Below are 11636 nucleotides of genomic sequence, written 5' to 3'. Positions count from 1 at the left end.
TTTTGAGAATCTTTGCAAAATTGTCTCAAAACGCTAGTTGTTTCAGATGAAAACATTGCCAAAAGTGTAACATTAAATATAAGAGCATTGACGTAACATTATGTAATAGAATTAATGACTAAGAAGAATTATCATCAATGATAATGAAATAATGATTTACTTGAAGTAGAATTGTAATGCACAGTGCATTGCAATCTCCTTCCAGTTAGTTTTGCTTTATCTAATATATGCATTATCAGTCACCTCTGATAAGATAAAGTCTTTGGTGTTGAGAGAATATGATCAAAGTTTTCAAAATTTTCAAGGGGATTGATAGGATGGACCATCAATTATTAATGTGCCATCAATCGACAGCTTCGATAAGGGGACACCAGTATCGATCGGTAAGAACAACTCCTGGTTGTGGTGTCACAGGAAATTTTTCTCTGATAGGGTTGTGATTAAATGGGATAGCTTATCCCAAGGGGTAGTACCAAACATATTGGGGTAAATTGAGAAGCTATCCATATTTAAAACAACCATAAATATTTTTTTATGGGCAGTCTATTATATTTCATCATGTATATGTAGTTTTTATTATAGCACTTTTAATTGGGTTGCTGTTTTTTAGAAATATATCACATCCATGTTTGTTATGGACATCTTATTTTTTTCAACCATCTCATTGGGCCTTTTGCCTGTTGTGGCTTTGTATTTGTATAATGCTTCAAGTGTTAAATACATTTACGAGAAAGAAGTCGTCTTTTAAATAATAGTAAGAACAGAAAATTTTGTGAAAGTTCAAGAAAGCTTTTGTTGTCAATTTTAGGTGGATAGGATTTAAAATTGGTTAAGTTCTGCCTTTTCAATATTTTTATATCTTTAGAAGATTTCGTCTATATTCAGGCAGGAACTCTTTCATGAATTAAAATTTATGATACACTGTAGGTCATGTCAGCAGAATTTGATATATGTTCTTAGTTAAGGGGAAGGCTAAATCTTTAAATTTAACTATCAGCATTGCTTAAATTTTGAAATATCAAATTTTCACAGGAGAAAAACATAAAAAAATGATAAATAAAAAAATGAAGACAAAACTGATTAGCCAAAAGAGCTAGATTTAACAGTTCAGTACTTATAGAAATAGGGTCTGAAATTAAAGAAGAACATGTTATCAATAAATTTTGATTTTCATCTGAAACAAATGTGAGCCCGAATTGCACATATCAAGTCTACTACCATGTCAAAAACCACATATATTGCAGTATGAAATTGATTGTAGAATAGTAGAGCAGAATTTTTTTTTAATTTGAAACAAATGATTGTGAAAATATGTCAGCCGCATTTATTGTCAACTAGAAAAAAATTGCTACCACAAATTTCAAACAAAATATTTTGAGTGAAAATCAGTTATGTTCGTGCAAAATGAAATAAAATATATTCAGAATCTGCAAGCAACATTTCCTCTAATTTTTCTTTTCATCTGCGCAGACCTGATTTTTCTATCCATGGCAAAGCAATCTCTCATGTTCCCCGATAGTAAATTTTAAGATCTTGTGTGCAGCATACCACTTCCACCAAATGCGAGTAGGCATTCACACCGATTAGAAGGAATGTTATGTTGACTTTGACAAAATGTAGTGTCTTATTTTTTTTTTTATTTTTTTTTTTTGGAGCTCTGGTTTACCTTTTCATTTGATCCCACCTTAGAAAATTATTGATTATTACACTTTATTAATACTGATTTTTGCATGGGGTTTCAAGTTACTATAATGAAGCATTAGTTATACTTTCAAGTGAAATGAAATTTTCAAAAAAATTTCAATTTATTGGCAAACCACAACAATTTTGGAAATGTATTAAGTGGGGGGGGGGGGCTTCTGGACTGGAGAAATTAAGTAATAGAGTAAAACAGATTATTCATAACTGAGAAATGTTACATTAAACAATTGTGCATGCTTTACTGACTAAAAAACTAAAGAAAAATTTTGGGCAACCTAATACATTCCAATTAATTTTCACTTGGTTAGTGAAAAACCTGGTTTAAAAAAATTGCCTATGGAAATTGATATCTACATAAACTATCATTCCTGGGGAGGGATTTAAATTGTAACAAATTTTTAGACAATGATCAATATTTCAACTAGTCTGAATATGATAAGGCTGCAAATTAATTGCTGATAGAAATATTGTACATTCACATATTATGGTATAGCACAATAAGTCATAAGGGGTCATTCAAGTATTACATCAGCATCGAGGAAGGGGGTTTCGGATTTGCTGACTTTTGATGACTGGGGGGGGGGGAAGAGGAGGTTTGAAGGTTGCTTACGTCATCAACCACCCTTTTTGAAGATATGAAATATTCTAAGTTGCTGATTGAATGGCCCCAAAGCACACATTTCTCCACTATTTCACATGCATGTATATTGGATATGAATCGCTGTAATTTTTTAGTGTGAAGGAACTGATCTATAGTGGCACTGTCATAATTTTGGCTAGATAAAAACAAAAAAGAACATGCTGTAATGTGTCTCGACTTCAATAATTGGAACATCTTATTGCAAAATTACAATTCCCAGCAGGTAATAGTATTAAACATATCGTATCAAAAATGTTTTGAAAAGAGTATACCCAAATTACCCATGACATTATAAGTGAAAATAAAATTCATTCATTCCTCCCTTTTTCCAAGGAGACATTACCTGTGAAAGTTATTTTCTTTTATTTTCTATTTCATTGCCATGAACTTATATTAAAAATTTGCTAAAATTCATTTGAATCGTTTTGCTTTAAACTGTTTTTTGAGTGTAATTAAACTTTTTAATTAAGAAAACCTTGCATATAAATATGTTTACATGTATTATTTTGACTATTTTGGCACACTTGAGTGCATGTGATCTGCATTTTGATATAACTTGTCTCAATGAAAAAGACATGTAAAGAATTGACATATTTGATCATTTGTTACATCATGATTATTTTATGAAGACGGGCCACAAATTAAACTGAGCGAGACAATTTTAAATGTCTATTTTTCCATGGAATTCAAACATAGACTAAGCAATACAAAGGATAGTGTGCTGATCAGCCAACTGCCAGACAAAAAATCTGCATATTACTAATGAGTTTATCATATTCATATGCCAGAGGTAAAGGGCACTATGTCCATTTTCGTCAATAGTGGGACAATGCTAGTAATTTGCTATTGTTCATTACGCTACACATAGGTATAGGGAACTAAGTCCTCTTTCAATAAATAATAGAGATATTCACTTCATAAAGCAAGTGAGCTCCATAGAAAGACATACTAAAAAAAATGTTTAAATGGCTCTCCTTTGAAATTCCCCTTTTGGCACATGGTGCCCTTTACCTTCGACATACAGATATAACACAAGTGGGTGATAAAAAAAATATGGGTACTAAATGAGCAGCAGACTGCATATATTAAGATAATAATATGAAACTTGAATTAGTTTAAATTTGTTGTTTAAAGACACTCATTTCCATGAATTGATAAAACATGATTTTAATTTCCCAGGGTAGGAAAAAAAAATCAAGATACATAAGTAAAACATATTTCCTCAAAATGAAATATGCAAATTAGCAGCTATATCTCAACAGGTATACATAAACTGAAAAGCCAAAAAAACTGGTACAGGCATGCGTATGCAAATAAAGAGATACGGAACCAATCAGAGTACGGCACTGCGGTCGGCAATGCCTATATAACACAACAAGTGTCTGGCATAGTTGTTAGATCAATTACTGTTGCTACAATGGCAGGCTATCGAGATTTAAGTGAGTTTGAACTTGGTGTTATAGTCGGTGCACGAGAGATGGGACATAGCATCTCCGAGGTAGAGATGAAATTTGGATTTTCACGTACGACCATTTCACGAGTGTACCGTGAATATTGGGAATCCGGTAAAAAATTAAATCTACGACATCGCTGCGGCTGGAAAAAAATCATGCAAGAACGGGACCAACGATGACTGACGAGAATCATTAAACGTGACAGACATGCAACCCTTCCGCAAATTGCTGCAGATTTCAATGCTGGGCCATCAACAAGTGTCAGCGTGCGAACCATTCAATGAAACATCATTGATATGGGCTTTCGGAGCCAAAGGCCCACTCGTGTACCCTTGATGACAGTACGACACAGAGCTTTATGCCTCGCATGCGCCTGACAACACTGACATTGGACTGTTGAGGACTAAAAACACGTTGCCTGGTCTGACGAGTCTCGGTTCCAATTGCTTCGAGCTGATGGACGTGTACGGGTATGGAGACAACCTCATGAATCCATGATGGACCCTACATGTCAACAGGAGACTGTTCAAGCTGGTGGAGGCTCTGTGATGGTATGGGGCGTGTGCAGTTGGCGTGATATGGAACCCTTGATACGTCTAGATACGACTCTGACAGGTGACAGGTACGTAAGCATCCTGTCTGATCACCTGCACCCATTCATGTCCATTGTGCATTCCGACGGACTTCGACAATTTCAGCAGGACAATGCGACACCCCACACGTCCAGAATTGCTACAAAGTGGCTCCAAGAACACTCTTCTGACTTTAGACACTTTCGCTGGCCACCTAAATCCCCAGACATGAACATTATTGAACATATCTGGGATGCCTTGCAACGTGCTGTTCAGAAGAGATCTCCACCTCCTCTTACTCCTACGGATTTATGGACAGCCCTGCAGTATTCATGGTGTCAATTACCTCCAGCAATACTTCAGAAATTAGTCGAGTCCATGCCACGTCGTGTTGCGGCACTTCTGCGGGCTCGCGGGGGAACTAAACGATATTAGGCAGGTTTCCAGTTTTTTTGGCTCTTCAGTGTATAAGAACATGCATTGAAAATCATTGATTTTATGATTTATATAAAATTAATTTAAAAAAGAAAAAAAATGAGTAAGTAAAATATATATATATAGCCTCCTTTAAAAAATGAAATATACTTTATTGGAAAACTTACAATGATGAGCCATTTGCCAAATAAAAGCAGACCGAAGTTAATCAAATGTAACAGAATGGCTTAATGTGAGATCTTTTATAATCCACATGATGTAATTTTTCATTTTATTTGTCAACTCATGAGCATTTCATGCATATAATAATTAATTAGACTAGCATCTGCAGTTCAAAGCTGTTTCCAAACAGCTGCATGAAGGACTTAAGACAAAATTTTGAGCCAAGATTCAACTGTAATGGTACTAGTATGATCCAGACTCAACTGTAATGGTACTAGTATGATCCAGACTCAACTGTAATGGTACTAGTATGATCCAGACTCAACTGTAATGATACTAGTATGTAGGTTGTGTATAATCTGCATATATTAAAGCATTAATAAAATGAACTGTACATTGAACACATTACACATAAGAAAATAGCATTAAACAACTTCTTAGAGCACATGTGAACACCCATGTCATTTACTTAAAAATTCTTTTAGTTCAGGAAAACAATTTAAAATATCCGTTAATTTTAAAAGAAAAATATCTGTGAAAATATGAATAGATCAGTGGGATTCCCAAATTAGAACATAGACCCATCCAACACATGAAGTATGGCTGGAATATTGAAATAACCTACAATAATTTGAATGCCCAAAACAATTTATGTATAATGTAGGAAAAAGTACAGTAAAACTTCGGATTATAAGTAACTCAGTTTAAGAGCAAAAGTTTTTAACAAATTTTGACTTGATAAATGAGCAATGATTTGCATTACAAGCAAAAATTTTAACCAATTTTGATTTGATAAACAAGAGTTTTCTTGCAATTCAAGTAGTACATATACCACTAGTTTATAATGTAAGAAGCTATGAGCATTTGTGTTTTTTTGTTGAACATCACATGATCACAACTAAAAAGCTGAAGGTTTGGCTTCTCTCACTATGGGCATTGCTGCCTTAATGTGCAAGCATTTTTTGGGGCTCCTTCTATCATTTCAACGAAAGACCTAATTTAAGAAATATATATGGTGTGTGAATATTAATGAAAAACTTTAGTATAGTTGTTTGTTTGACTTGTACCCATTCATTAAGACGCAACTGACTATAGAAGTAGCATTTATAGCACAGGTCCTTGAAAGACTCTCCCACCTTCTTGTTGTGTGTTGCAGGCAGGAATTTCAAATTGAAGACCCTGCTCCTGTATCATTACAAATATCCACAAGCCTTTAATATAAAATATAAAGTACAATAGTATAAAATGAATTTTTAACCTGCACTTATCTTCAAAAAGAATTGTAGTTGGCGTGAGGGAGATGGGCATGAAATGAATCCTTTGAGTTTGTTATTTCTTATGGAGAAGTTTGATTCAATAAAAATATGGGTGTTTCAGATTAAAATCATATTCATGGAACGAAAATTACACTCGTAAACCAAAGTTTCACTGTACATGGATTTTATAACGTATCGTACCATTAAATTATCTACTAAATGGAAAATTTTGTTGAAGCTTATCGTGGCACAGGATTTGCAAACAATTTTAATAGATAATTTCTCATTTCACTCCAATTCTGAAGCAATTATGCAAGTATAAATTAAAAAATAACAATACAAATGATAAAATAACTAACATCACAGGTAATTCAAAAGTGTGTAAAAGCTAATGAGCACATTTCAAAATAAATTAAAAATAAACTGATAATTCTCTGCCTCACATCTTGGTTTGAAGCACCAACATGTGTAAAGTTATAAAACATCATCACAGGTCATCAAAAGTAAATAAGAATAGACTTTATCCCATGTAAAACACAAAGGGAAATCAAAAATATGAATAGCATGCAGTAGGAAATTTCTGTAGAATCCTCCTCTAGTCAGCCCAGTATCAAACACTCGAGGCCACACAAATTTTTCCTATATTTCACACTTCTTTGTAGTAATTTTCACCTATCTCAATGCATGCCTCATGTATTTTCACTTTGGGCATTACGATTACAGCCTTCCTTAAGACGAAGAAATGTTTCTCCAGAGCGCTTCAAAACCACCTCTGCAAATCCATTATCACCCTGAAAGTGTAAATAAGAGCTAAATCAACCAGAATTACAAACATAATCATGTGTAAGATATCTCAACTTGGAAAGATTGAAAACGTTAAAATTGTTTCAATTGAGATGCCTATTCTTAAATACTCATTTGATCATTTTTGTCGCACCACGGTCATTTTCTGCACACGAGGGCTAATTAGACCGGGACCTACAATTTATTGCCGATTCCGAACGGCAGGCTTGTTTTTCATACTCATCGAGAGGTTAGTGCGCTAACACCTCGATGGGGGACTCCCTGCGGTAGCAATTTTTGCTGCGGTCAAGTCGCCTTTTTTTGTTGTACCCCTGTGTCAGGAAAGTTTTCTGACAAGGACGAACTGGGTATCGAACTCGCGACACCTCTAAACATCCTTTGGTACATTAGGCGAGCATCTTATCGACCGGGCTACCGCGCCCTATTCTTAAATACTGTAATTTCCTGTAATAAAGCTATGGCTTATATAGCTTTAAAAGTTCATTTTGAGAAAAATTGTGTTTGAATGTTAATGTTTTTTCAGTTCTTGAATAAAAATTATGTGCAACTTATAGAAAATTGTGGCACATAAAATGCTGCTATGTTTCTTTAAATAAAATTTTTCCTTCATCCAGTAGCATATTTATTGGAAAATTGTGATACTTCATATATTTTAGTACTTCAGGTATTTTATCCCAAGGGATTTTCAATTTGGAACTTTTAATTATGCAACATTTGTCTATTCCAAGAAAGAGGAAAAAATTAAAATTCCTTCAGATGATCTTTTGCAGATAAAAAAATCTAGTGTCCAACTTTTTTTTCAAAACCAATTGAATAAACCTCAGCATAACTGATTCTATTGCACTAATACATTCAAGCTGATTTTATTTAGTCCATATGTGTTTGCCTGACCATGTATTAAGTTCCTTCAAAAATACTAAGGGATTTTTGTACATACCCCTACATGATAAAGAAAAATTATAAAAGAGACATGTGTCTTTTTATAATTTTTAAATAAACATCATATGACAAAAATGAGAAATGTAAGGTCTACTGTGATGTTGAGTTTGGCTTTTATCATAAGTGTATTTTGAATACAGGCTGAGTCCAAAAGAATTTAATAATTTTAAAGCTTTACTGCACAACGATACTGTATTCAAGTTTCACAGCATTTAATTCCACATCACATATATTGAATACACCCTCCTTGCGTCAAATGTGATATACAATCAAGTCTGTAATATAATTCTTGTCAAACGCTTGGCAATATGTTTCTGTCTGTGTTGATAGTAGTTGTGAAACAAGCTTCCAAATCATTGATGGTCGTAGGACATGGAGGCACATATATAAACACAATTTTTCACACACCCCTCCTCTTTGCATGTATGAATTTTGAGCTCTGCTCCAGGGCTAACTAAGATGCACAAACACCAGAACAAGACCACTATAGTTGGTTTGCAATTAATTGTAGTGAAGAAAATGTATGAGGGAACCATATCACTCGTTTTTATCAGAATGAAGACTTTTTAACCGATATATCAAAGTGTGGCCTTGGAGAAGTATGGTTGATTCCTGCCAAGTTCACTTGAAAAAAAATCTACATTTACAAAAACATGTTACATAATAATTTCAGTGGTAATTAAAAAAAATTGTATAATATAAATAAAATAATTTTTTTAAATAATAGCTGTTGTTGATATCTTCAAAAATTGAAGTACAGGTTTTTGAATCGAAAAGGTACTTTATAAGGGAAACAAATGAAACATATGTTGCAAAGCAGTTTTTAAAAAAATATATCATTAGCATATGTTTTCAGGGTGCTTACTCTTCATTGGCATTCAGTAAACAGCACAAAAAACTGCCAAAAACATAGAATATTTTCAAAACTAATTTCCTTCCCACAGCTGATACATCTCATGCACAGTTATCTTAAATGGTGAATTATGATGGTCTCTTCATTAATTTTATTCATTTTTATAAACTGTTCTCTTCAATATGCCAATGGTGTTTCATTTCATTACCCTTCTGATGCTTTCCGTCGTGGCATGGGCGGAGATATGAGGGCATACACCCCCCCCCCAAGACTGCAAAGTCTATCTCCGTCTATGCATTATGGTTGTTCCTGGACTAAAGAAATTCATCATGAAGAAGCACATTCATTTTATCACCTTTATCTATTGCACTTTATGTTGCAATGCATCCAATTGTTGTTGATGGCAATCATCAGCAGTAATTGGGTGCAATTCACTGCAATAGTTGATTGCTGTCAAATTTCTGGACATTTATATATTATTTCCTCTATAAAGCATTGAGCAAAATACAGAACAGTAGAATGATGTTACAGTGACTGATCTGTGGTCATAGCTACTGTGACACAGACATCCTAACAAAGGGAAAAAATGAATACCTGAAACCAAACCTAAACCCTTGAAATGGGACACTCACTTGGCTAGTAGCAAAACAGATGTCTCTTCCAGGGGTAGTAGACATATTATTTATATCGAGGGAAACACTTTCTGCAACCACATAAAAATATTTGAATTTAATGAAGTCTGTTATAAAAAATAAAATAACTATCAAATGTTCAAAAGAGGGTTGAGGAAAAAATCAAAGATATCAATATTTATTAAGTGGTTAAGAACTATGAAGTGACAAAGAGTTATATAAAATAAATCTATGAGTGGCTTGAGATCTAATATAGAATTTGTGTTAGGTTAGTTAGCATTGGAGAGAATCAACAATCTTGAATAGATCATAAAAAATTTAATAAATGTGTTAATTTAAAATTTTAATTCATAAGAAATATTAAAGAAAAATTTTATTTGTTCAAAAATATCTACTCACTAATAGTGGTAGAAAATTCCTCATCTGAGTAAGAGCTTGCAATGCACAATCAACTGTCCTTAAAGTAAGAAGTCTGTTTGCGTGCTCCAAAAATGGCTATATTTATATTAACACAAAAAAGAACCATGTTTAAACATTATAATTTAAAATGGCAATTGAATTTTTTTTTATCAAGATATGCACCACATACCCAAAGGAAATTTTATGACATTTTTGTGACTATTCCTTGACCTTTGCTAAACTCTTTCACTATAGCAGCGATAGCCAACACAGTGCCCTACTGCACCATTGCAAATGACAAACAAGTCAATATGTATCAATGGTAATTATGTTACAGAAAATGAAATAGTACAGCCAAACCCTGATTAAACAAATCAGAACAAACCTAGAATTTTATTTATTGAATTGAGGAAATTCAATCGAAATCAAATTGGTCAGAAGCCCAAACATACTCGAAATGACAAATTTTAAAAGCTACATACTTTCCCATGGCTGTTGCAACTTATTTCTGACAGAAATTTAAAAAATATATAAACCTAAGACTAGGGTTACCAGATTCGAAAACTGAGAAAGGAGGATGCCTGAGTGCACTTTTAGGATGAACACATAGTGAGACGGAGAGCAAAGCAACGATGGGAGAAGAGAAATCAAACACACTGATTCCAATGCACCTGCGTATAGTGGCGTACACCGCAACAGAGCAGGAATTCCATGATAACCGATAAGAGCAGCGCATTCAAGATATTTTGTTTATGCTACTCTACTCACTTGCGTGTAGCTTCAAGATGGCTGTCAAAGGGATTGTTTTCGCTGTTAAAAAATGGCAGTGAGGTCGAAAATGTCGCCAGAATCGTTGATGTTAAGTTCTCGACGTACTTCAAAATGGTGTGGACGATCAAATGAAAACAGCAAGTACCGAATAAAATTTTCATATATTTCCTGTCGAACTTTTTTTGTGTGCACGTGCTTAACCATACCAAAAATGATTTATATTTTGAGTTTCAAGCTAATTTATCATGCATGATGTGTGGGAAAATGTATTTGAGTAGTCTGAATTAAAAATCATGTATGTTTCTGTGGAAAAATTGGCAAGTTTTATTTGCTTGTTTATTTTCTGTGTACCGTCAATATTTCCATACTAGAGAAGCGTATGGAATGTTTTTTATGCTGGATTTTTGTGTCAATAACTATGTTTGTTGTGTAAAAGAAAATGAAACCCACAAATATTTATACAAATAAAGCTATTCGAGCGGGGGGATTTTCCACTTCTACCCTAATACTAATAATAAAAATTTAAATGGTAGGGGGGCTTTGATAAACTTAATATTTTTCTCAATTTGTTACTCATAAATTTAGTAGAAAATATTGATTTTTTGGGAAGTGATTTTCGCACTCAAATGCCGCGGGAAAAGATGTAAGTAGCAAAGCGACCAAAATATGAGGAATATTTCCGTAGTATAGCAATATTCACACACTATTATTTCTAAACTGGTCTGAGCAATGGTTTTATAATTATGAAATTTTTAAGCATTATTTAATTAAAAATACCACGTCGATTGCAAGTTTCTATTCGATACTCTCTGCTATAGTAAACGCCCCCACTATGTGTGCTAAGTTCTTTGCTTACAGCTATATTCTCATCTCGCTTCTCTTCTCCCTCATTCGTCACTTTGCTCGCTGCTCCCAATATGTTCTTAGCCTTAGTGACATCACTTATCCCAATTTCCACAATAGATGGTGCCACTATTCCGACCAATAAAACTGGCCACAACAATAATTTTTCACAACT

The 11636-nt window shown here is 33.7% G+C and overlaps 1 protein-coding gene across 1 annotated transcript in view; it reads right to left on the bottom strand.

Moving 5' to 3' along the window:
* Nucleotides 1-1624: 1624 nt before the first annotated feature.
* The window catches only part of LOC149080626 (uncharacterized), a 76830-nt gene continuing 66818 nt past the window's right edge, over nt 1625-11636 (bottom strand). Inside the window, exons 14-15 of the mRNA XM_089239775.1 lie at nt 9848-9943; nt 1625-7011 (exon numbers count right to left, since the gene is read on the bottom strand). Coding sequence (XP_089095901.1) covers nt 6910-7011; nt 9848-9943 — 198 coding nt within the window. The 3' untranslated portion in view covers nt 1625-6909. The remainder of the gene's footprint in view (nt 7012-9847; nt 9944-11636) is intronic.

Source organism: Pholcus phalangioides, unplaced genomic scaffold (assembly GCF_987345545.1).
Source record: "Pholcus phalangioides strain wild (caught in Gottingen) unplaced genomic scaffold, Ppha-v1.0 ptg000011l_1, whole genome shotgun sequence".
Classification (NCBI taxonomy): domain Eukaryota; kingdom Metazoa; phylum Arthropoda; class Arachnida; order Araneae; family Pholcidae; genus Pholcus; species Pholcus phalangioides.
Note: the sequence above shows the minus strand (reverse complement) of the source record. Positions and strands in the feature narration are given on the sequence as shown.